Genomic DNA, 26,458 nt, shown 5'->3' with positions numbered 1-26,458 from the left:
ATCTTTTTGTCCAGGCGCCTGTTTCAGCGATATGTGCAATGATTAATAAACAAGTTTTTCAACATATGGATTTCTGTCGAAGACTGCCTCATTTCACGAAATTACCTCACAATGATCAGATGTATCTTCTGAAACAAAGTTTAAATGAGTTGCTGATACTTAATATAGCTTACATGAGTATTCAAGTAAGTTGTGATTGCTAAGATATTGGGTTGATTCCTGACAGAAAATAAGCATACTCATCTTAATGAGGTTGCTCTTGTACTAATACAATTGAGCATACTCAATTTGAAGATTAAATGCATGCTCATTGTCTGTTTAGGTTTCTGGTTGATTCCTGATATCGAGATTGAGATTCCCTCAGAGTAACTTGATCTCGTCATCTAGTGATAGTAAATTCCAAATGTTAAGGTCAAAGATGATATCATGATTACTGACAGGAATGACTCAATCTTAAAAGAATGTCAAGACCAGGACAGCGCCCGAATGGAATAGGCTATGATTAATTGATCTTATGTTTTGTAAATAACTTGACATTTCATGGTAATTTCCACAAATGTCAAGTTTGTAATCAGATAAACATGAGATTAACTAATCGCAGCATGCTCCGATCGGGACGGGAATTTCCTTTGAAAATCTTTACCTTGATGATTCTCAAACTTTGTCTCACGAGACACTGAACAGTTGTTAAAGGATGGCAACACACTTAATCAGTGGTGGGCAACTTGTGTGTCGCGACACACTAGTGACAGTCGTAGGCAACCTGTGCTGTGTCATACTAGAGCAGTAATGGGCAACCTGTGTGCCACGACACACTAGTGCAGTAGCGAATCCTGTGTGCCGCGACACACTGTTGCAACAGTGCATCCTGTGTGCCGTGACACTCTAGTTTAGTATTGAGCAACTTGTATGCTGTGGCACATTAATGTGACACGAAAAATGTTTGAAAATGCCATGAACCATATGTGGTTTTGGTCAAGACTTACTTCAAGATGTGCCGTAGCACAGAATAGGTTGTTCATCACTGAATAGACGGTTTAGTGTGCTGTCATCTAAAAATTTTGAGAAACACTGTTCCTACCTTAAATTGTACCAATTCTAAGTCATAACCTCTTAATTTCTCCTCCAAACAGTATGTTGAGCCTGATCGACGGAACGCTGACGGATCACTCGAGAGGCGGCAAATTTCACAGCAAATGTGTCTCACACGTAATTATACACTTGGCCGTAATATGGCCGTTCAAGCGGGTGTTGTGCAAATATTTGATAGAATCTTATCGGAATTAAGTGTTAAAATGAAACGATTGGATCTGGATGCTACTGAATTATGTTTACTTAAATCTATAGTTGTCTTTAACCCAGGTAATTAGCCATAACAATTGACAAAAATATATGCATGATATCACTAATGAATTTGCTATGCATTCACAGATGTACGAACACTTGATGATCGAAAAAGTATTGATTTACTTCGATCAAAAATCTACGCATCATTAGATGATTATTGTCGACAAAAACATCCGAATGAAGATGGACGCTTCGCTCAACTGTTATTGCGACTGCCCGCCCTCCGTTCCATTAGTCTGAAGTGCTTAGATCATTTGTTTTATTTCCAATTGATCGACGACAAGAATGTTGAAAATTCAGTTATTGAGGAATTCCATAGACTTAATTAATATGGTTAAGATGGACAAGCAAGCAGTTATATATAGGAACAGAAGGGAGTAAAAACTCATGTATTTTAATATTGTGTACATGTTTGAGGCAGCCAATGATGAAATATCGTGTTTAATTTCTTTACGCTTACAATGATTCGTATCGTTTATTGCAAATTTTTTTTTAATTAATTATATTAAATACAAGAATTAACTCTAAATTTTCTAAACAAAAACTATCGATATTAATTAGACAAAAAAATCATTTATTTTTATTCTTCTTTGACTGCGGGCTTTAGTGTAATTGGTAATTTAAAGGAAAAATTATTGAAGGATATTTGAATGATGAGAGGTTGAAAAATTGACTTTTTCATCACCTCTAAAACTTTTAGTAAATGATTGAGACTGGACCCTTTTTTGTTTTTTTATTTTACATATACAATATATATATATTTTTAGCTCTTGATCTTAATTTATTATTTTTATGAAATTTTCCTTCTCTTAACAATGAAAAAAATATCGAGCGGGGCAATCAACTTGGAAGCTTTTTTTGGGAAAATATTGCTTACTTTGATGTCAAGATTCGTTGAAATTTTGGGGTTATACTCAGTTTTGTGTCTATTCTAAGCAACTATCTTAAGATAAAATCTAGGATTCGTCCAAAAAGCAGGTATCTAAAATAATACAGTACCAGACCGAACCATACGTATTTTTGAGATGTTGAATTATAAATTACACTAGTGTGCTTTTGAATCTTCAGCCCTAATATACAATGAGCATACTTACATAAATAAGCATGTTTATGAGTTTCCTCAGGAAACATAACTGATTATGCTCAATTTTGTGAGCATACCCACGAGGAAGTTTACGACAGGGAACAATGGGAGGGATTAAAAAGGATATTGTCAACGTTACGTAATTCTAAGCGTAGTTATTAGATATGATCCAAAAGACAATACGCATAGGGGACATTCGGAAATTATGAAACGCTGAAAAGGAAGCCTCCGGTTCCCCTCCCGACGGAATCTATAATAACGCCCTTAGGGAGGGGATCGACATTTTGTTACGATTTAAACAATTTAAGGAAAGGGCTTATTAAGAATTACGTAATTTCCGAACGTTCTCTTAGAACAAGTCATTGCACAACCTGATGACGAACCAGTCCCAGATGTTGCCCAGCTAAGTTGTTAAAACTAGAGCAACACCAGTAACAGATCTGACTAAACGATTCACAGATATGACTGTGATTCAACCTGATTAAAGTTTTATCACAGATTATAACTTTGCTGTCGTTAATCACAACATAAGATAGCAAATAATCAAAGTATGTCAAATTTAACAAAAATTTCAAGTTGAACGCCCCTTTCAAAAAAATTATCGAAATTTTTGAACAAAATTAATTTTTTTTAAATGATTGAAAAGTATGAAAAATAAATAAAAAATTTGCTCGGGAACTTGAGGATGTCTAGGAATGTCACAAGGCTGCTCAAAAAAGGTTTCTTCCTATTTTCAGCAACCAAACTGACTTTCTTGAATCCTTCGAAAAGTACAAAATAAAGTGCAAATACAGTTACAAAAAACCTAATAAATGTAATAATGGCATGAAATAAAAAAGAAAAAAAAAAATAATAAATATTATCTACATAACTATTAGCAGATTCAGACATAACATTATTTGTTAATACAGAATTACTGGACAGAAAATTTTAAGAGAAAATTATGGAAATTCACACTATAAAATGCACTTAATTTTTTTACCTAAAGTTTCACAACACATTTATATTGTAAAAAAAAAAGAGATGAAATCAAGTTTTCATAGAAAAATAGAACATGCACAGAACTTCTTACTCAAATCTTTCATTTTTGAGATACACAGCTAATGTATAAGACAAATAAATTAAAAAAAAATTGTATCAATAATGCAGTTTAAAGTATTGACTATATTCGAATGAACGGATGAATGAAGAAAAATCTATATCTTATACTTACTTCAAGCTTAAGGGCTGTATGGAGATTTACTGAATGGAATAATTACATGATCAGATGAAGGAGATTGTTGATTGATTTGATGGAACATGAATATGGTTTTTGAATGTTTTTGATTAAGGGTGTGGAACTGATTTGTCAGATTTTCAACATTTTGATCACTCGAATAATTCAAAATTCCAAGTTTACTCAAATCTTATATAAAGTCGAGTCAACTTTAGTTGACTTTTCCATTCAAAATTCGGACTTTGAGCTCTTGAAAACCAAATCGATCCTAATTTCGGCATCAGGACTAAACCGAATCTGGCATCAAGTCAGAGTCTTGTCGATCTGGGACCGGATTTTTGATCAAATATCCGATGTCTTATTCGAGTTAGTTCCACACAATTGTTACTGGTATAACTTTATGTTTTACAATTATTGAAGCTTTATCTACAAAACTTTAGACTTTTAAATTACCCAAAAATATGCTTTCTCGATATCGGGACCGGGAAATTCCAGAAAAGTTACGAAAATCTTCCGAGACCGGGATTTTGCGAAAGCTTATCCAAAAATGACAAATACTTTAAATTAGTGAGAAGTTCGATCATCTGGCAGAAAACTTGGATTCCAAAATTTCTGTAAGAAGATCAAATCTCACTTGATTAGGCTAGTCTTTAACAAAATACTCTATAATTTAAAATCAAAAGATCTATAAATTAGATGATAATGGAAATTAGAAATTGCATCGGGTTGATACTAATTTACATTAAATTTGCATCAAATCTATTCCATGTAACTAAAATGTTCCATATGTATACATTGAGGTTCCTAAGGAATTAATTTAATGTAACATTCTGGTTGCATTGGATCCTTAAGTCGTTCAAATGGAATTCATTTCCATTCAATTAAAATTTGAAAGTCGAATCGGATTTTGTTTCAAAAACTCAATTTGATTTCATATGAAAATCAAGTAAACTTAGATTTTTAGTAATGACCAAGTCAAAAAGCTAAGTTAAAAAAACTTTTCCAATACATAGAATTCAATCTAGATCATTAATATGTAATATGTCAATAACACTTTATGTCATGATTGAAAAGATAAGCTTTATGTAGCAATCAAGTTTGTTACCCTAGATTCCAATCTTAACACCAGATTACTTCAGATAAAGCTTTAATTTTGAACTTGATCAGTTCATCTAGCTGAGTGCTGAGCTAGATTAATTCAGAGTTGTAGATTAATTCATAAAAACTTTAATTCCATTAAAGTCCAACAAGTTAAACAAGATTCCAAATAACCGATTAAAGGACAAAAATAGAATTATATCAGAAAAGTTCAATCAACTCCAAGTATTAAAGAACAAATGTTTCGTCATCAATCTTCAATGTAATTGTTGTAACAGAAGTTAATGACTGTACAGCCCATAAGCTTGAATCTAAACAAAATTTTTCTCCATTAACTTTTTATAAAGGAAATATGTTGTTGTTTTTAGATTAATAATTATTGAATTAATTCGATAAGTTTATCATTTTTCATTTGTTGCAAAAGAAGGGTTCTTAGGGTGAAATTTATTTAAATCCAATGATTTTTTTCTCTTTACATGTTTTTAAATCTGTAGCATAAATTTTTTGTAGCATTCTTTTTCTATTTTCCCCCCAATCCAAAATCTTGCAACATTAGATCTTTAGAATTAATTCAAAGAGAGAAAATAATAAAAAAAAATCTTTTTTTGCTAGGTTTTAAGCAGTTTCAATTATATGTTAAGGATATTCATGATAAAAAAAAAAGAAAAAATATTATGAAAATGGTGATAGACATGCAAAAACTATAAATATAATGAATATAACTAATTATTAATTAATATTAATTAAAAAGGAAGTAATGAATTCGACACTCATTAAATATGATTAATAAAAAAGATGAAAAAATAATTTCTGTTGTGATTATAAATTGCCTGATGTTTGATCACCATATTATTAATGATTAACTATTTACGGATGAATGAGAAAAAAGTTAGTTTAGTTCAGATTTTAGAAAATATTTGTTGATGATAAATCAAATTTAAAGGCAAAATTACAAAAAATTTAAATTTACTTTATTTTTCTTCTCTATTAAGCTGAGGAATCTGGAAAGAAGAACAATTATTGAAAAAAAAAAAAAGCTTTCTGTTTATTTCTTATTTTTATTATATTTTCAATGGATATAAAAATGCCATTGAAATGGAAAAAATAAGCGAGAAAATTTTTTTTATGGAAATTTATAAATTAAAAAAGTGGATGAAAAACATTTTTTCAAGTCATTTTCTGGAAAGTGAAGTCCTTTATGACTTCTTTGTGTTTATATATTCTTTGGAAATAACAATTTAAGGTTATCTAGGCTTAGAATATTAAAGATTGTCAAAATTTCAACAAATTGAATTTTTAACGATCGTAAAAGATTTGAAAAATTCAAAAATGTGTAAAACCTCAAAAATTATACTTCAAAACTCTACAAATTATCCTACATTCTGTTCAAAACCTTACAAATTTTGAAAATTCTATTCAAAAACCCTACAAATGTTCTTAAACTTTCGTCTAAAACCTTAAAAATGTTATTAAATCCTTTTCAAAACCTTACAAATTTCAAAATATTCAAAACCATTCAAATGTTTTAAAAGTTCAAATTTGAAATATCAGTTATTATCAATTCAAAATATTAAAGCCTTGAATATGTCAATCACATTGGATTTTCCAAGTCATAAATCAACTGACATGAATATTTTATAGCTCATATCAATAAAAAATTACAAACATACACAACATTTCCAGATAAATACTTGAAAAAAATTGTTTAACAACATCCCCAGCAATAAAAGTCAGTACAGCATCCTTGACTTACCTTCAAGCGAATAAGGTTTATTATTAAAATTTATGGTGCAAAAAAAAACTTTTTTTTAAATAAAAATATGAGAAAAAAAAAATACTTTTAATCAATATTGGCTAAGAGTTAATTTATGGTTGAGAAAATAATGATAATTCAAATTAAAATAAATATGACAAAAGATTAGCCAGAGAATTAATACAACAAATGATATGAGATCATGCAAGAATCATTCCATAAACTACTAACAAATTTTTCATATTCTCAACTTTATTTTCATTTTTTTAACATTCTTTACCTTTTCCTTTTAACTCTCCTTAGTGCATTCATTACTGTGTGACATGCGAGGAAATCAGTGGTGGGCAACCTATGTGGTGCGACATACTAGTGTGCCGGAAATGACATGAGCAGAATTGCCAAACAGGCACCTGACACAGGCAAAAACCGTACAATTTCTTGATAATTTGTATGGTTTTTCTTACAAAACCATACACATTTTCAAGAAATTGTACGGTTTTGGTCGAGGTGTGCCTCGAAATACCATGAGCCGTTTATCGTGTACAGTTTTAGTCGAGGCTTGCAACAAAAATGTGTCTCGAAATGCCATGAACCATATATTGTGTACGGTTTCGGTCGAGGCAAGGTGTCTCGCGAAAAACACAACAGGTTGCCCACCACTGAACCAAAATAACAAAAATTCGTGTATTTATTGAATTTTTTTTTGTTTATTTATAAAATCAAATCCGATGGTAAATTATGTGCAACGTATCAAAGATTATTAATAAACTGACGGAGAAGAAATTTTTTTAAATTAAAGTAAAAAAAAATCATTTTTAGGCAATTTAAAAGTTTTCTAAACTAACTAAAAACAAATATTTGTTAGGAATTATGATATAAAAAAATTCGAGTAAAATTTCTTAATACTTTATGTGTAGAGATTTTTATTAAAAAAATTTAAGGGGGTCTCAGGTTTGAAAAATGTTGATTTTAATTGAAAATTTTCAAATCGAGGACCCCCAAAAAAATTGTGAATATGTGACATGACTCGATTGTAATGGAAGTGATGTAAATTTACATCCTTAATTTCATGTTTATTGGATAAATGCTGTTCGTACCTTTTTTTAAGCTTAAAAAGACAATTGGAAAATTTCACGCACAAAATTTAAAATTTTTGTACTCAAAAAATTCATTAATAAGTCCCAAAATTCCTATAAATTTACATCACTTCCATCACAAACTTGTCGAACCTTTTTTGGAGCGAAAATCTCAAATTTTAATCAATTTTAACTCAAATTTTACATTTCGGTTATAACTTTTTTTATATCAAAAAAATTATATGTTAAAGAAAATTTAATCAGTTGACCAGAACTGACCATGATGGGTAAATGTGGCCAGATCTCTCTTTTTGTAATATGAGAAAAAAAAGTGTTATGCCTTAGAGATTCTGACTTTTAAATGAGACAAAAAGATCCTTATTTCCATTAAAATTTTTTTTTTAAAAAAATTCACTTGTATAAAAAAATTTGAATTTTAAAAGTAGTTGATAGTAATACACTAAATTACATTGCATTACAGGAGTTTATAATCTTGAAAAAAAAAAAAAATTAAAAAATTTAAAAAAAATTATTGGATGAAGAAAATTAATCGAAGTATTACTACGAGTTTAAAAAAATATTAAAATTATTAATGATTATAAAAGAATTTTTATTATTAGAATCATAAGTGGACGTAACAATGGTTGAACAAAAAAAAATATTGAAAGATCATAACATGACTGAAGCAACACAAAAGCATAAAATTGTATGATTTGCATTAGACATTGGATAGAGTTATTGAAATTAATATTGCATAGTTGGAAATTAATTTTTAAATTTTTAACGGTCGAAAAAAATTTGAATTTTTTAACGAACAAATTGCAAGCCCCTCTCAAAAATATTTTTGAATTTAAAATTTCCGTTATTTTTTCATTGCTTACTCTTCAATTTAATAGAACTTTAAAGTACTTTTAGTTAAATACAGTACAAAAGACTCACAAAGCAAAGTCTAGAAACTTTTTCAATCGACCACAAAACTCTATCCTTCAGCAAATCATCAGAAAATATCAACAATTGATATTTAAATTTCAATTGAACAACTTTAACTTTGAATTATGCTCACAATTGACTTCATTAGAATGAAAACCAATAAGAATAAAATTGCAAAACGGGGGAACAATAATGAGAAAATTGATGTTATTAAGAGTTCTACTTTAATTTTGTTAAAAGGAATTTAAATTTTAGAAAGACGTTGAATTTTGATAGAATAATTGAAATTCGAAATTTAACGAATTCTTTAGCGAATTTTTTGAATTTCAAATTTAACGAATTCATTGAAGTTCAAAATTTAACGAATTATAACGTCTTTCAAAATTTTGAATATTTTTTAACGAAACTATGAAGAACTCAAAATTCAAAAAAGTTCATAACGGAATTTTCTCTAAAATACTTAACGATCGATCGATAAAACTGAACAAATTAAAGGCAGTAAATTTTGGGTATCAATTTATAAAAGCGAGACTTTCAGAAAATTAAAAGGAAATAGAATAGTTTGTATTCGGAAATTAGACTATTTAATAATAATAAAAAATAATAAATAATTTGTGACACAATTGACACTGCCTATAAAACTTTTACAACTATAGTATCCAATGTTAATGTCCAGCAAAAAATAATTGTTCTCCCTTGCGTAGCATCCTAAATGTCTCACACAAAAATTTTTCTTACATTCAAAAATAATAAAAATTAAATGAATTAAAATTGTAGGAAATTGGCAGCACTTTAAAGCAAACAAAAAAAAGATGTTTCTTGATTATAAGACTGAAAGAATTGTAAAACATTTTTTAAAAAAAATTATTTTATATCGAATATGAGCATCAGCAAAGGATATAGAATCATTAATCATTGATGATGCTCGTGTTTGGCAACGCACAGGAGACTCAAAAACGATTTTAAACTGAGAAATTTTTTCTTTAACAATTCTAAAAAGAACCGAAAAAAATGCTTTAATGAGAAAATTTTATGAATAAAAAAAAAATTAAATTAATTAAGGTTTTTTCCTTCTGAATCTTTCAAATATTATTTTCTTATCCTTTCCTCGTCTTTAATTATGCATTTCTATAAACAAACTCTGGCAAGACATAAACATTATTTTAATTTTTGTCAAACATATAAAAACAAAATACATCCGAATGGTAAAGGAATAAAAAAAGCATGAAAAAGAGTTTAATTAAATCCTTAAAATCACTAACAGAAAGAAGTTAAAATAATATATGAATAGAAAATAAGAAGAGAAGTTAATAAAAAAAATGATAATAAAAAATAAATGCGTTTGTATAAATAAATCCATGATCCAAATTTAAATTACTTTAAACCACATACACAGATACACTTTACTGTAATATGATTGAAGAATGAAGTATATTATTAAATTATATATTGAAAGAAAGAATGAAAAAGATGCATAGAAAGTAAAAATAAAAAAGCTCTATTATATTTCAAGAAAAGAAAGCTTGTTTGACTTAATTCCTCATTTTTTAGCACTTAACTTCAGTTTTCTTCTATTGTCCACTTCTTCCAGCAATCTCTTGGCATCTCGAGGGTTCGAAATCGAAGCAAAGCTTTTCATATAGAGTCTAGTAGTTTCAAATTTTTCATCCAATTCTCTTCTAAGCGCCAAGATTTCTTCATTGATGATGTTATGAGTATCCTGCATAATTTTCAGCTTATCTTCCTTTGATATTTCCTTATTTGCAAAAAGCTTCTTCAATTTTTCTTTCAGTTCCAGTTCCTCATCAGGTGTAAGAATATCAATTATCGACAAATCATCTGATTTCGAAATTGATGGACCTTGACCACCATTGGCCGTGCCGTTGTTGTTTATTAAGTCCATTGCTTCTATCTAATGCTGAAAATTTTGTAAAATAATAATAAATCCTGAACTAGTTCGGAATGTCAAAACATGACAGACTAAACTTCAAAGCACACAATCAGTAACTGCCTTAGTAGCTGCTCATTCACGACAAAGTAATAACTCAAATACAGGAACTAAAATTGCAAAATCACTCTTTTTAAAGTAAAGTTTGATTAAGTCAGCTATAAATTGTTTAGTAAACGTTTAGGTTATTGATACGCTTGGCAATAAGGATAGTTCCTGTAACTTAATCTTGATGATTCAGCAATTATCAATTTCTGAATTGTTTTAGAAATTTGTTCAAATCACATTTTCTCTATTCTATAATTACTATCTCCTTACCTGCAAATGCTCCGGATTTTTCCTTGATATGTCTTCGTATGTGCTGCACAAATTAATAAAATTTCCACGACGTAATTCTCACAATTTCAATGAAAAGAAATTTCCAAGGTTACTTTTCAAAAAGATCAAAATTTGATAAATTTCAAATATTCAGTATACGTTAACAATTATTTCAATCGAAAAAGTTTCTGAAAAGTAAAGGAAGTGATAATCTCAAAATTTCAATTTTATTCATCTAGGTACTGACTTTATTCGAGAAAAAGTATTGAATTATTCTATGTAACAATTTCTGTGATTTGTCTGGAAGTCATTGCAGCATAATTTCATTAAATTAATTCACCTTTATTAGCTAGTTCCAATGGATGTAAAATTTTCATAGGATTAATGTTAATGAATATTTGATTCTAATGATGAATATGAAATTAATGAAATTATGGATGCAATGTCATTCTATGAATACTCGGGAATTAATTACTTTACAGTTTCGTCTATTCTTTGGAAAATGCACCAACTCAGTCTTTGGAAGAAAAACACTCGAATTGTGAAAAACTTTTCTTGTTATCCTAAAAAAATCATCTTGTCCATCACACCTTCTATGCTACTTCTTTGAACATTAAACGACAAAAATACATAAATTTGTTTTAATATTTTGTTGACTAGAAAAACACTATTAAATAGCGGAAACATAATGATACAAAAACCATTAAAATTAAGGCTCTGGTCGATCTTTCAATCTCGTCTCATGAAAATGATTAGCTAATTACATGCTTAATTGATGCCCAGTAATAGCACCGACGTGGAATAACTTCACTTGGAGAGGTAATCGCGAGTCGGGAATAATGTCGAAATTTTATTTTGCACCGGGCGGTAATAATTTCACCTACAAAATGTAAGTGAAGTTATTCTAAATTTGTAACAGAAGCTTAAAACTCTTATTCCCTATTTTCCTAATTGGTGTAGGAATAACTTAATTGTAACAAGTTTTTAATTATTTTTGTTTCTCCAAAGTATGATTTGGTGATTTTGAAAATTTCTCAAACATTATTGAAGCATGTCTGTGAAAATTTTTCATCTTTCATTTTTAAAATCAAATGCAGTGAAAACGCAGATCACAGCTTTTCTTTGAACACCAGAGACAAAAGGTTGACAATGCAGTCATAAAAAGAGTGGTTCTGATCCCATTATAAACGAAAGGTCTATTGAGTGTGCAGGTATAGCGCACCCTCACTCGTTAAACAATCATTAGCCGCATTAGCTGCTAAATGCCCTGACGAAACTCTAGATCTCAATAATCTATATAGCTAAAGTTTTTTTAAGTCCATTTGAAACTGCATTTGATCATTTTCTTGCGTGAATATCATTCGATCAACTTTGAATTAATTATTTCGCCTCAGACAAGTTGTCCTGAAGAGCTTTGAGATGAGACTATATTTATATATAAGCTGATTAGACTGCTCAAAGCGACTTATGCGACAGTCCTGTTTGGTGTAAAGGTCCAAGGCACAATGTCATGTTTTTCAAAATCCTGCTGGAAGGAGTATTCAGGAGATCTGGTCTTGAACTTTAAGAGTCCAATAAAATCGGGCTTCGAGTCAATGAAGACAAGACAAAGGTGAATTAATGACTTTGTCTAACTTGGGGCTGTTATCAATAATCATTTCGGTATTGTGGTAGCTCAAGTAAATAAGGCCTTAAAGGCAGACTTTGTAGATAGTAAAATGTCACGTGGACGACGTTAGAACTAATGGAAAGAAAAGACAATCAATAAAGTATTGTATTAGGAATCGGAAATTGCCAAACGGTAGTCAACGATAGGGCAGGCTTTATTATGGCCTGCACACAGTAATTACTTTGAGAAATCACATCTTCTGTCTGAGAGAGGATGAAAATATTTAAATGCAAGACGTAAATGAACGTAATATGAATGCAATTTTGGCCAAGCTTCATGGAGGTCTAACAACCTATTCCCACGTTCTTCACAGACATGCTTCAAAAAGATTGAGAAATTTTCAAAAACACTTTACAAAATCAACAAATCATACTTTGGAGAAACAAAAATAATTAAAAACTTGTTAAAACCATCGAAATCCTGAAAAATTCCAAGTGAAGTTATTCCTACACCATGATGGAATAATATCGAAAATAAAAATTTTGATTATTTAATCCGACGCGGCGAAGGAATAACTTCACTTGAAATATATAAGTGAAGTTATTACCGCACTTCGCAAGAATGATAACAACAATTTTTTCATTATATTAAAGAAACCCAATATTGCGGTAATAACTTCACTTATATTTTACAGGTGAATTTATTCCGTCGTGGTGCCGGAATAACTTCACTTACATTTTGAGAAATTATTACCGCCCGGTGCAAAATAAAACTTCGACATTATTCCCGACTCGCGATTCGACATTATTCCACGTCGGTGCTATTACTGGGCATCGCTTAATTTGTTGAAAATTATTTAACTGCGTTTCAACGACTTAAAACGGTTAAAAAAAAATTAAAATGTTGCGGTCAAAATATTTTCTCTAAAATTCAAAAAATTTCAAATTTTTCAAAAACCGTTACAAAATCTTTTTATCATTTCTGGTTAGTTCCAGCAAAAGAAACCACAAAACTCACTTCCTGATTGAAAAATGCGACATTATTCATGAGACAATATTGAAAGATCAAAGATTACATCATTTCAAATATTTAATTACAATGCGGTTCTTTCGTCGTAAACCACAAACGCTTCTTCCTTTGCCACACCGCCACTACTGCCTGAATATTGAGATAAATTTTGTGAACGAGATCGACAAAAAGCTATGATTTTCGCCTCATTATTGGTCATGCGATTTCGCAATTTTTTACTAAAGTTAACTTTACTGTAAAGCTCATCCAAATCTTCAATGGAACTCACAGGACGTTGCTTATTCTTCGACGGTAGAGATCTTGTTTTGTAGGCATTTGGATTCTCGCTTGGTTCCACTGTGTGTATTTGTTCTAAAATATTTGCATAAGTAAGTTAACTTCATTACAGCTTTATAATGATGTCATGCATACCTGTGTCATTTTGTGGATTGACAGTCCACAACGATTTATATTGTTGCTGTAATTCACGTTGTTGACACCACTGATAAAGCTTTTGTGTTGAATAGCTTTGAGCTGGTGATGGGACATATTTTGGTAACATTTCGATGGAATGACGTGGATGATTAGAATAATGAAGGTTGTTTACAGGCGATGCAAAGCCGTTGATATGCGTAGCAATTCTACTTTCTTGTTTACGTCGTGTACTTTTAGCCTTAATGCAGACACAAAGGATAACAACGATTGAAACAATAATCGAGAATAAAAGCACAAGAATGAGTATCCAACTTAGAAATGGTAATGTATTATTTGATCCACTTCCTTTGACAACAAGCGTAACTGTCGATCGATGATTTATGAAGTCTCCATTAGCAAACTTTGTACTTGTTGAGTCCTCAACGCCTTAAATTAGATCAAAAAATTTAAATGAAGGATTTTAAACATGAATGCTTATAAATAACAATAATAATGCAATTATGTATTTATGTTAAGACCTGGATATACAACACGCGTTCCATCATTCACATGATTGTATCCAAAGTCAACTTCTGATACTTTCGGAAAGTTTTCATTTGATGTACTTTTCTCCATTCATAAAAGAAATTTATCGTGTATTATTTGACATATCACGTTATTAACTCAATTTTGTTTCTACTTTATTTCCCTACAATGTACGTTCTTGCCTGTATATCGCGACTCAATCGATATGTTCAACTGCTATTTTTTATTGAATATTCATACTTTTTTTGTGTGTTTTCTTAACGAACGTAAAACAGACTTTTAATTATTATTATAATCTTTCAGTCATCATTTATGATAGCATTGACATCCATTCCTTATTAATGGACAACTGTATTGTTTGACATGGACACAATAATAATAATACAGCGTTATCAGTGACCACAATGTAATATTTTATTATTTATATTATCACACAGTAAATGGAGAACGTTTAAACGATCGGAAATACACTAAACAACTAAGCAGGCAATGCTAGTAAATGAATTATTGCTTACTTCCATCCAAAAATAGTAACTTTCGCATACAACAATAGATTTTTTTTTATTCATTGTTTCATTTTCTTTTATGATTGCTGTGAGAATTATTGAATGGATGGGGGGACCTATCGGTGCTTGTTAGTTAGCCGTTCACGTGATTAAACATTGTATTTTGCATGAATTATTTCGAACATACAGCAATTTAGATAAAGCAAATCTAAACAAACTTTAATGGCTTCATTGGATTTACGGAATCACTTATTTAGGTTTCATTCTTGTTGATTTTGTTAATTGGATTACTTTGCTTACCTTGTTAACTTCCTAATTTTATGGAAATTTGAATATTTTAAATTTTTTTTCACCACAAAAATCAATGCAGTTGATATCTTTATTTTATCACATTTTAGCACGATTCCTGCTTCACAAATTAATACTTTTAATATTGCTTATCCTCACTAGTCTTAAAATTCACTTTTACGTGACTTTCCTCACCTTAAAACTAGTTTAATTAAATTTTTCATTGAGATTTTTCTCTCTTGTTTATTTTCTTGTGCAACCTGTTTGCTTTGCTACCTCTGTAGCTTCATGAATTGTATTTTCTTCTGGTTTTCCGTGGTTTCTCTAATAATTCTTTAATTATAGACATTCAGGATTGATATTAGGAGGATAATTAATTTAACTCCTTCCAAAATTTCATTGAAATCAATTCTTTTACAACGGAAAATTCAAAAAAGTGACAGTCTGACAAACGGGGTCTCAAAACATGCAGATTTAACCAACTACTGGGGGTCCTCAAATTGAAATTATTCAATTTTATCAGAAATTTCGAAATTTACACAATTATTTAAATTGAAAACCCCTGCAATTTGTTTTCAAAATCTCTTCATAGCAAGTTAATTTAATTAAATTAAAGCTAATTGAACTGCATAAAAATTTGTAAAAGCAAATAAATCATTTTAATTCAAAGAAATCATTGTTTTATCATTAAATAATCATCGATGAAATGTCAACTTTTGATAATTTTTGCAGTTTTAATTAATTTTTCTATAGAAGAGGATAATTCGAAAGACACGACACAAATTGAAGGTAAGAGAAGTGGAATTAAACATTATGATAAAATGTAACTGATAATAATTGCATGCATATAGGGTACTTATTGTGTAAAAGTTGCGGAGCCGATGAAAGTGTTTTAAATTTAATTATCAATAACCGAATTAGTGAGCAGGCTGTAAATGTTCATAATCTCACTGTGAGCAATAAATCGATTATTGTACAAGAACTGACAAATCCTTTAGGAATAAAATTCAAAGTTGTACTAACCAAGAAGGCAAACTGCTTTAAAACTAAAGGTGGTTGGTATTCTGGTAAGTTCGATATGTCTTAATTAAATTAAGTAGTTATTAATTGATATAAAAATGTAGGAGGAAGCTGGTTTGATAATTATTCGTGGAAACTGTGCCAGTGTCCTTCGTGTAAAACACACATTGGATGGATGTTTGAACTTACTGACTTAGTCCTCAAGTACAATCCAATCTTTCCCGGCGAATCAGGCTTTTACGGAATTATCCTTGACTCTGTTATATCTGAATCATGTAAAATGAACAGCATTTATAAATATTATTTATCAATATATTAATTACATGTCATGTCTTTTTCAGACGCTGATTCACTTTTGATGTTAGATAAAATTTTACAGAATTAATTAATTAATTAAATTGTCTCTGTGTGTCGAAGCAAACTCTAGTTAACGAAAAATGGTTGATCCAAATCGTAAAATCAATATTGACTTGCAATCGGACGAGGATTCTTCTTCATCATCAGAAGAAGACGTCTTGAATGAAGAGCATGTCCAGTTGGTCAAAGAATTCGAGGAAGTAAGTATAGTTTGATGCACAGGCTATTTAGATACTCATGACTCATTGATCTTCTAGGAATTCAAAGACCGATTTACTGAAAGGGATGAGGAATTTATGAACTTTTGTAAGCTAAAGCCTAGGCCTCCTATAATCGTCTATCCATTTGATAACTTTTTCCGGAATAATAATCGTGGATTTAATAGAAATCAATATAAACATCGCGGAAATCATCATCACCAAAATCGTGGAAATTATCATCAACAAAATCGTAATAGAAATTACAATCATCAGAGTAGAAATCATTATGACCGTGATAACCGCGATAGTCGTGACAGTCGTGACAATCGATATGGCGATGCCAAAAGATATAGAGCTGAATAAATGATACGATTTTTACTGTCTGGATTATGAGTTATATCCTCTTTTTTTTGGAAGATTTGTATTTCATTTGTTTTAATAAAATTTATCGCATGATACTGCATTTTTGAGAAATATTATGGCTTAGTGCTGGATATTAATTGACAATTCACAACAGCTGAAGTTATCGTCTAAAAATAACGGACATTTAAATTTTAAATCGTTTATTTTTGAGCGAATTGAGCAAGGAATTTAATTTTAGACGATTTCAGAAACTGATCTTGACCAAGTCATTAATGATCATTTCATTCTGCTAATTGAGGAATGATGATAAATGATTGTGTATTTTGAGAATCCTAGTCAACATTACTCTCAATTCCTTTTTTGGTATGGAAATTCATATAATTGTATAAGAGCAACAAGTTCTGAGCATATTCGTATTAATTAGAGTTAGCTTGATCCTTATGGTTATCAGAAGCTTATTATGTATTAAATAGAATATCCTTAATCATATAACATACATCCATGAGCATTAAAACATGAATTTCATCAAAAAAGTAATTCTGGAGAAGATCCAGTGAATAAAAAGGTAAATCAGCAATACACGTGACAATGAAATAAATTTTAACGGATTTTTATTAAATAATTTTCCCAATTTCCCTACCATTTTCATTTTGTATGATTACCATCCATTTTCACGATCGTGCCTGATCATTATGTGAATAAAAGTCATTGCTTGCTTTATAATATGATTTTAAATCCCAAATTTAGTTCAAAATTTGATTCTAAAAATTTGAAAATTCCAAAAAATTTCCATGAAAATGGGAAAATTTAATTAAACTAAGTCGCACAAGGAAATAAAGGAATTAATTAGTCAAAATGTTTACCAAAAATCGACGAGAAAATTAGACGAAAATCATTTAGACGAGTTTTTTCATGAAAACATAGAAAATTAATTAATTGCTAGGTATTTTATTATTTTAAGTATATTAATTATTGTGATTATGTTAAACAAGTGCCTAACAATATGAAATAATTAATAGATTAGTTAATAATCAAGTTTAATGTGATGTTAATGAAATTTACAAAATTTCTCATCTGGATTTTTTTAATTTTCTTTCAAAGGACATGTAATGCATTAAACACTATAATATAATTAAAAATTTAAATAAATGCAAGCAAAATGGATATAACGATGGCAAATTTAATGATTCCTTTTAATCAGGTATGATAATTTAATTAAATTAACATTCATTAATATTAACAAGAGATTCCATTTTTCTTTGACCAAAAATTGAAAATACAGAGCAGCAATTTTGCACAATCAGTACCAAATGTTTGTGGAATATGCAGTTTATCTCATTACACTGGTTTATGTAATGCTCTATCAGACAAAATTGTAAGTTTTTAAGTGATCAAATCTAGTTTAATTCCAGTTTTTAAAACCTTTTATTTCTCCATTTCAAAATAATAAATTGTATTAAATTAGATACCAGACAAGCCACATATAGACAATTTGTCGCGATATTCAGTGCCTGATGGATTACTAATTATTGATTGTGGTGAGGAAATGAAAAATACTATGGTGATAACTGCTCAAAAGTTTGCAAAAGGAACTCGTTTTGGTAAGTTTTCTTATTTTTCTACTTTTTTTTACATCACATTACATTACATACTACATCCAGTGTATTAGAAAGATGAAAAAGTAGGTCACGAGTAATTGTATTATAATTCTCAGGTCCAGTGCTTGCTCCCAAAAGTTATGTGCCTCCATCACGTCCAAACAAATTTCCGTTGGTCATTTTCAATGAAATTTGGCATGGCGATCCATTTATTGACGATCTCTCTGATGACATTAAGGAATTATTTAATGTACGCAATTATTATTTGGATACAAGTGATGAAAATAAATGTAACTGGATGATTCATGTTGACATTTCAAAATATTCTAATGAACAGAATTTAATGGCATATCAGGTATTATATACAGCATATAAATCCTTTTATAACTTTAATGACTAAACTTTATATTTTAGGAAAATGATCAAATATATTACACATCTACACGTGATATAGAGTTGGGTGACATTCTTAAAGTTTGGTATTCACCGTCATATGCTAGTCGCATGGGTGTAAGCTTATTAGAGTCATCAAATGATCCAAATATATGTACAAATGTACGTCAAGTGTCCTTTGATTGTGGAATTAAATTAAATGATGATAAAGACTCAGATATCACAAATAATAATTATCTTGCAATAGCACCGACTACATCATCGCCTTCATCGGAAATATCTCTACCGCCAGTGAATAGTTTAATGAAGAATCAAAATATGTCATCACCAAGCTATAGTATCGATTTCGATAATCTCATTTTAATGGCCAAAAATGAACAGCAAATGTCAAATATGAATTATCAAATGGATTATATGGATAACTATCAATTGTCTTCGTCAGTAAGCGATGTAGATAAAATGAGTCAAACCTCATCGTCGTCAACAAAGCCAATTAAGTTTACTGAAATGCATGAAACTGAAACACAAAAATATGCATGTGAGTTGTGTGCTCGAAAATATATAACTAAATCAAATTTGGAGAAGCATATGCGCTCCCATGATTTATTCATGTGCGTCGTTTGCATGAAAATGTTTCAAAATCCCGAAGAACTAAAAGAGCACGATTGCTTCAAGCAGAAATCGTCATCAAATAAAAAGTCTCTCTTCCATTGTGGAATCTGTTGGAAAGTCCTCAGCAATTCTTGGTCGTTAAATCGACACATGAAAATTCACAGAAATGTCACGATGACACCCGATACAAGCTCTCAAGAAAAGTAAGTCAATAGCTTTATTCAATTCAATTCAGTTCAATGTTCAATTCATTTCAGTTTATTTTTTTATTTTGAACCGATAAAATTCAAATTTTTGAAAACCGTTAATTTCAAATTCACTCATTTTTACTTTCATTGTAGATCTGATGAAGTTTCTGACGAAATACTATCAGCTGTTACATCTCAGACTTTAATGATTCAAGAACCAGAGTTGTATACAATAGAATCAAATTGCGAAATGTCAAATGATATTGATAAACAGACCGACAATATATCTGATGACAATGATGTTATTACAAATTTTTTGAATGTCTCTGATCCTCTGGATGTACAATCGTGGCCTTTAGAAGATTCATTATCTCAACATCACGATGATTTGCCACCAAGCTATCCATTCGAAGATCTTAATCAGTCAGACGATATAACTGATCAATTTCAGCAAAATGAAATGAAACAGGATGAAATCAACTCAATACAGCAGCAAATGCTAAATCAATCTATGCAGCAATCAGATGACATGAGACATATGGGACAGAATTACGATAAATGCATTGTCTGTGCTCGCGTATTTAAAAATCCAAATTCATTAGACAAGCACCTACGAAATGTCCATACAGCTCATATAATTCGTCCAGAATTGACCACGAGCATTAAAAAGTCATCAGAATATCGTCGAATTGTTCTTAATAAAAAGCCAATTAAAGAAAATGTCGCAAAAGCTCTCGTATCGAAATTAAATAAGAAGAATCAGCAACAACACAATACCGAACAGCAACAACAACAACAACAACAACAACAGCAGCCAACAACATCGGTAACATTAACAGCTCCACAAATTGAATTAAATTCTCATTACACAACTCAGAATGTCCAAGCGATAGTAAGTGAAGCATCATGGAATGGAAGTACATTAACTCCAATTTCGACAGACAAAACATCACACATGGAAAATGGCAACACAATCATAATAATCTCGAATGTTGAATTAAATCCAGCAACGACAAACGGTTATACATTCACAAACTTTCAGGCTAATACAGTTGCATTACCAAAACTCGTCCCAATTTCAGGTCTTAAAACGACTACTCAAACAACATTTGAGAACATCACATCCAAGGATAATAATTGTAATGACATCACATCCAGCAATAATAATAATAATGAAATTATTACAGATAAATTTCCAAATACATCACCAAAAGTTTTTATAATTGATAAAGGAGGCGAAAAGGCTCAAAAACCACCGAAACCATCAACAACACCAGACGATAATAACAGTGAACATCATCAATGTCCTGAATGTGAAAAAGTCTTCCAGAAAAAATATCAACTTAAACGTCATCAAGAAATTCATGAAAATCTCTTCTATTTTTGTCCCTTCTGTAAGCGTGCACCAGTCAAAGCTCGTAGTTCATTAAGAAAGCATTTCATCAAAGATCATCCGGAACATCAAGATACATGGCAAGCGTCAAATTTCATGTCAACATTATTAAAAAAGTATGAGAAAATTAAGAAATCTAGTCACGAATCTCAAACAGACAGTAGTACAAAGAAAAATAAAAAAGCAAGCAGCATAAAGAAGGAAACAGTTGGTAAGAAAAAGAAGGAAAAATTGATTATTGAATCAAATGACATGACATCAAGTATAGATAATAATAATCATTGTGAAATTATTAATGATCAACCATTACCACAAGTAAGTATCGATACCGATGATACATCACATCAGCAGCAACAAATTATTTTAAGTAATCTCTTCCTTGATCCCATAACACTCGATGAGGAAAATAATCTGATAAAATATACATTAGCTGGTGAAGATGATTTTATCATGAATGGACATAATGGTGAATCGAGTGTTGTGAATATGACTCATACAGGATCAATTGAAAGCTATGAAATGTCGGAATTTAGTAATTTTAAGAGCTCATTTGATGAAATTCAAGAGAAATTGGATGCTGATTTGGAATTTAATAATGATCAAATGATTAAATGGAGTGATGAGCTTGATGACTCATCGTCGGTTATATCCTCACAAAGTACATCCAATTTATCAGCATCAGATATTGGAAAAACATTGAGCAAACAAAAAAATGGCTTTATGCTGACATGAACTAGTAAACTTAGTGCTTCAATATTTACCAAAGAAAGACTTTCTTCATTCATCACTTCTATGAGGCATATTCATACTATTTATACATTAAATACATAAAGAAATTTAACATCAAGATTCGATGGCTTTTGTGGACATTTTGGGGATACTTTATAAGTTTTGTTATTAGTGAAAATTTCGTTGACATAAAATGTGTGTGCCTTTAGCAAGGACTTCCCAATGCCGAGAATTTGGGGAACCTTAGCCTTTAGCAAAGCCAGTAACTGTGGCTCTAAACTGAGGATCAATGATTGAAGGTCGATCCTAAAATTAAAAATAAATCCGAGGATTAAAATTAAATCCATCGGATTAAAAAATTAAACTTTTTTAGGAAAAATCAAATTTAAAAGCAATAAATCTACAAAAAGTCCACAATAGCCACTGTGTCTTGTAAACAGTGAGAATTATATTCGTACATGATCTATTAAGGAAACAAAAGAAAATGTTTTTTATAACTATTGATTACCAAAAGAGTGTTTTTTCATATCATATACAATTACGGTTAATAATTGACACTAATCTTCATGAAAGGAATCAGAATTTCTTTTTTAATAATATGAGAACAATCGAATTGTTGTAACCAAAGTGCCATAAATGTAAGAATTAAAAAAAAAAGGAAACTACAAATTTTTTTCATATTTTATACATAAATAATTCAATTCATAAGTTCATCTCTTAATTTTATTATCTACTAAATGATTAATTTTTTTCTTTCGAGTGCCTTAACATTTTTTATTTTCTATAAGAGCCATTATTATGGCTGAACATTTTTATAAGCTCAAATTATCTCATAAGTATAAAGTTTTTTTTATTCATAATCAAATTTTATGAATTATGTGCGAATAACATAAAGTTATCATTCAAACCAAATGAAAAGGAGATGAAAAGTAGCAAAAAAATATGAAAAATAGATTTTATATTTTATCAAATGTGTGCGCAGCCTCCCCCTCGAATAATATATTCCTGATGAGAATGAGGGTCCATTGATTTTAATTAATTAGTTTAAGTCCTTTTAATTGTTTGTTTTAATTATATTGCATAATCATTAATTTATTTTTTATAATTATACATAACACATTCTCGTTTTTGTTTTTTTTTTTTGTTTTTTTAATTTAACTCACCATTAATCACATTACATACACACACGCAATTATTTATTTGATTCAGTTGCATTAGTTGATGCATTCATTCATTTTTTTTTATTTTCTTCCCTTTATTATTCAATATATCCATATCTGGTCGAACATAATAATGAGGAACTGATAATTATTGTCTGATTAAAATCAATCAATAGAAAGTAGAGCATAAATTAAATTTAATTAATGAGAGATTGTAAAGGGAAATTAAAAATATGTTGGGAAAGATGATGCCATGTGGTTCTCAGAGTCACTACTTAAAAAATTTGTTAAAATACGTTACATATTTAATTTGAATTTATTGCCGTACTACAGAAATTTCTGTTGAAATCTGTTGAAATTTCAAAAAACCGTTAAATTTGTGCAAAATTTGAGAATTAAAAATCGTACAAATGTTTCACTTGGAATTGTAGATTTCTGAAACATTTATATCCAATTTAAATTATAATTATACGTTGAAATTCAAGAAATCTTCATTTTTTGAAAAATTTTAAATACAATAACCGTACAAATGATAATTGAGAATTTGGAAGGTTCTGAAAGTAACCACATCCAGTTTAAATTCCAAGCAAACATTGAAATTTCAAATATTGTATGAAAAATGTCTGAAAACCGTACAAATGTTTCATTTGGAATTGTATAGTTCTTGAAGCGTACTATATTCCATTTGAATTTAAAAAGTCGGTTGAATCAACACTTCAAAAATATTTAAATTCATTTAAATTCCAAAAAGTCCGTTAAATTTAATAATTCCGCTAAAAGTATTTCTCATATTAAATGTTTAAAAAATTCATACAATCACTGATGTTACCCAAAACAATAAAAAAGTGTTCTAGTCATTTTTGGATGCTTTTATTATATTCTGTCCGACAGAATTACCTACATAATTTACATCACAGATAATTAAAAAAATGTCTACTTAATCATAAAAGTCTAATAATTAAACACAGTTTGAACAGATATTGATATAGTGAATTTACCTTACCATAGCTCTCATAAAATTTCATTGTCTCAGTCCACACACAACAAAAAAAATAGGCTAGCAAAATTTGAATAAGAAAGCTTTAATTTTTTTAGATTTGCATTTTATCATGAGAAACAAAAAAGAGAGAAGAAAAAAAGTTTAGGAATTTCTGATATGATTATACATAGTGGTACAAAATTATAATTTTTTTCTTTTCTATATTTGACATTAGCTCCAAAAAATGGTGCATAAAAAGAAAATATTTGATATAAAATTTTTATACTATGTCAAGTGTCCTTAAAGAAATAAACTTTCAATTAGAGATGAATTATATATTTTCAGAGATAAGGAAAATTGAATTTTCCATGAAAGAAATATGAAAAGATTAATATTTTTAAGTACGAGACTAATTAAAACAAACGTTTTTTTTTTAAAACTAACTAAATCAAAATGTTTTATGAATTTATAGTCACAATAAACAAACAAAAAATTTTCTTCTTTTTCGAGTGTTGAGTTTTTTTTTATTATTAATTATTGTTTATAACAAGAAGAAGTAAAAGAAATGAAAAAAATTAAATCAATTTATTTAATTATATCATAACTGAATTTTATCTTGATTCTTTTTAAATTTTTATGAAGGAATAAGTAACAATAAAGTAATTCTAAAAACTATTAAAGTAAATTCACTATTTTTTTTTTCAATTTATTGTAAATTTAGGAAGTAATTACTGACTCTTGCTGTTCTTGATGAGGCAAATTTCATTTTTTGCAATAAATTTAATATTTGCAATAACGTTTAAAATTTTCTTCTTCGGTTGTTCCTAGAAGCTTCTTTAATTAGTAGGTCAACAAGACAAATGAACATGTTTGTTACACCGCTTTAGGTTGGAATCCGCAAAGGAAAAGACTTCCTGGAGCTCCAAAAGCTACATTACGCAGAACAGTGATGAAAGAATTTCTAAGTGGTAGATGGAAAGCGGTTTGTTTTAATCTAAGTTCCACATAGAAGAAAGGTTACAGCAAGAAAGTTCTCTTACATAAAATTGGACATGTTGTAACACGATAAGGAAGCCTTGAGAAAATTCTGGAATTGATTAACGGACAAGCGCTTGGCTTAAATTTAGTATGGGCCGTTCGCTTTTTAAGGGGGAGGGGCGGTTTAGGATTTTGTTATAGTCTAAGCCAAAATTTTTTTTGCATGGACATTTTGTGACAAGGGGAAGGGGGGGCCTAGAAATTGTTTTTTTGCATCACGTAATTAGTGAACGGCCCCTATGGTAACTTGCTGGTCGACGTTTCGAATTCTTCATATTCTTGATCCCAGAGCTCGAAGTCGACTCGAATTTTGTATGCAAAAGTCATGGGTCAAAATCCTGACACGTAGCTGACAGGGTGCCCTCAGGTCTTGTTATCAACGTGGTGATATCCAACAAGTTGTGCAGCTCGGAATGAGTTTTACAAGAGTTGCAAAAAGTTTACTGTCACATAATTTTTAAATCTCTGCAGGTGTATAAAAGTCGATCGTTAAATTAAAAGTCAGAGGAGTTTTAAGCATTAAATTTCACTTAACCTCGAATTGGAACAATTCTAGATAAGCACAGAAGACTTTAAGGTCAACAACCTTCTCAACAGTCCATTAAACTTAAATTATGTACAATTTTTAGCAAAGAATAACCCAAATATGCCCTCAAATCATCTGACAACTTATTATCACCTAGTTTTTATTTCCATGAATTCTTTAACCAGCAACAATGCTGCAAAAAATAATGTCAAAAACTGTAGAAATTGTCTCTTCTTCTTATCATACCCAAAAAAAATTCGGTTGAAGTAGCTGACTACAATTTTAACGCAGTTGTATAAAATTGTTAATAACAAGACTTCTGATCACTTGACTTTTCTGTATTTCGTGTGGTTACAGCACTAAATATGATGAAATTGTACGCTGCATGAAATGCAAAATTTTTATGACTTTAAAGAGAGCTACTTTATTGATTTGATTTTGCAATGAAGTGTATCAATGCATGTAAATAGCTATAATAAGCGACATGTTGATGTTGTGCATGCAATCCACAAAAATTAGTCAATGAACTAAATCAAATTTTGTGTTTTTGTTTACAATAATTTACTTCAAAATTGAGGGAATCCGGGTAAGCACTTAAAATATTCATGTCCTCAATTTTGTTTCTAGTTTTAAGTTTCATTTCAGATACACGCCAACATTCTTCTTCCAGCCTATTTAATTTTTCTCTCTTCATTAATAAACAAATTTTAGCACATTTCCATTAAACCTACTCAATATGACAAATATGTAAGCTTAATTAG

The 26,458-nt window shown here is 29.8% G+C and overlaps 4 protein-coding genes and 1 long non-coding RNA gene across 5 annotated transcripts in view; 3 read left to right on the top strand and 2 right to left on the bottom strand.

The window, feature by feature from the left end:
* The window catches only part of usp (retinoid X receptor ultraspiracle), a 39,419-nt gene extending 29,578 nt beyond the window's left edge, over positions 1-9,841 (top strand). Inside the window, exons 5-7 of the mRNA XM_070640190.1 lie at positions 15-185; positions 1,134-1,362; positions 1,432-9,841. Of these exons, the coding sequence (XP_070496291.1) occupies positions 15-185; positions 1,134-1,362; positions 1,432-1,676 (645 nt within the window). The 3' untranslated portion in view covers positions 1,677-9,841. The remainder of the gene's footprint in view (positions 1-14; positions 186-1,133; positions 1,363-1,431) is intronic.
* Positions 9,831-10,874, bottom strand: LOC139090410 (uncharacterized). Its single transcript, XR_011544375.1, has 2 exons — positions 10,771-10,874; positions 9,831-10,422 (listed from the first exon to the last, which is right to left on the bottom strand). It is a non-coding gene; the product is annotated as an uncharacterized lncRNA (long non-coding RNA).
* Positions 10,875-13,139: 2,265 nt separating this feature from the next.
* LOC139090230 (uncharacterized) lies at positions 13,140-15,133 on the bottom strand. The gene is made up of 3 exons (XM_070639973.1): positions 14,341-15,133; positions 13,820-14,248; positions 13,140-13,759 (listed from the first exon to the last, which is right to left on the bottom strand). Exons 1-3 carry the CDS (start codon positions 14,435-14,437, stop codon positions 13,473-13,475), a joined length of 813 nt encoding a protein of 270 aa, XP_070496074.1. The 5' UTR covers positions 14,438-15,133; the 3' UTR covers positions 13,140-13,472.
* A 1,417-nt stretch (positions 15,134-16,550) lies between these two features.
* On the top strand, positions 16,551-17,192 carry LOC139090213 (putative uncharacterized transmembrane protein DDB_G0285049). The gene is made up of 2 exons (XM_070639955.1): positions 16,551-16,718; positions 16,776-17,192. Exons 1-2 carry the CDS (start codon positions 16,599-16,601, stop codon positions 17,079-17,081), a joined length of 426 nt encoding a protein of 141 aa, XP_070496056.1. The 5' UTR covers positions 16,551-16,598; the 3' UTR covers positions 17,082-17,192.
* A 769-nt stretch (positions 17,193-17,961) lies between these two features.
* LOC139090186 (histone-lysine N-methyltransferase PRDM9-like) lies at positions 17,962-23,113 on the top strand. The gene is made up of 7 exons (XM_070639920.1): positions 17,962-18,024; positions 18,183-18,282; positions 18,364-18,456; positions 18,547-18,682; positions 18,796-19,034; positions 19,094-19,887; positions 20,026-23,113. The coding sequence occupies exons 2-7, from the start codon at positions 18,241-18,243 to the stop codon at positions 21,995-21,997; spliced, it is 3,276 nt and encodes a 1,091-aa protein (XP_070496021.1). The 5' UTR covers positions 17,962-18,024; positions 18,183-18,240; the 3' UTR covers positions 21,998-23,113.
* The last annotated feature ends 3,345 nt before the right edge of the window (positions 23,114-26,458 follow it).

This window comes from Chironomus tepperi, unplaced genomic scaffold (assembly GCF_022539635.2).
Source record: "Chironomus tepperi strain 1889 unplaced genomic scaffold, CSIRO-AGI_Ctep_v1 contig_217, whole genome shotgun sequence".
Classification (NCBI taxonomy): domain Eukaryota; kingdom Metazoa; phylum Arthropoda; class Insecta; order Diptera; family Chironomidae; genus Chironomus; species Chironomus tepperi.
Note: the sequence above shows the minus strand (reverse complement) of the source record. Positions and strands in the feature narration are given on the sequence as shown.

What these genes read in the sequence shown, in the direction of transcription:
- LOC139090230 (XM_070639973.1), bottom strand. Translation starts at nt 14,437, where the DNA reads ATGGAGAAAAGTACATCAAATGAAAACTTTCCGAAAGTATCAGAAGTT. An exon ending in AACGCGTGTTGTATATCCAG is followed by an intron (nt 14,249 to 14,340) that starts GTCTTAACATAA and finishes ATCTAATTTAAG; the next exon opens with GCGTTGAGGACTCAACAAGT. An exon ending in CAATCCACAAAATGACACAG is followed by an intron (nt 13,760 to 13,819) that starts GTATGCATGACA and finishes CAAATATTTTAG; the next exon opens with AACAAATACACACAGTGGAA.
- LOC139090213 (XM_070639955.1), top strand. Translation starts at nt 16,599, where the DNA reads ATGGTTGATCCAAATCGTAAAATCAATATTGACTTGCAATCGGACGAG. An exon ending in TGGTCAAAGAATTCGAGGAA is followed by an intron (nt 16,719 to 16,775) that starts GTAAGTATAGTT and finishes TTGATCTTCTAG; the next exon opens with GAATTCAAAGACCGATTTAC.
- LOC139090186 (XM_070639920.1), top strand. Translation starts at nt 18,241, where the DNA reads ATGGATATAACGATGGCAAATTTAATGATTCCTTTTAATCAG. An exon ending in TAATGATTCCTTTTAATCAG is followed by an intron (nt 18,283 to 18,363) that starts GTATGATAATTT and finishes TTGAAAATACAG; the next exon opens with AGCAGCAATTTTGCACAATC. An exon ending in ATGCTCTATCAGACAAAATT is followed by an intron (nt 18,457 to 18,546) that starts GTAAGTTTTTAA and finishes GTATTAAATTAG; the next exon opens with ATACCAGACAAGCCACATAT.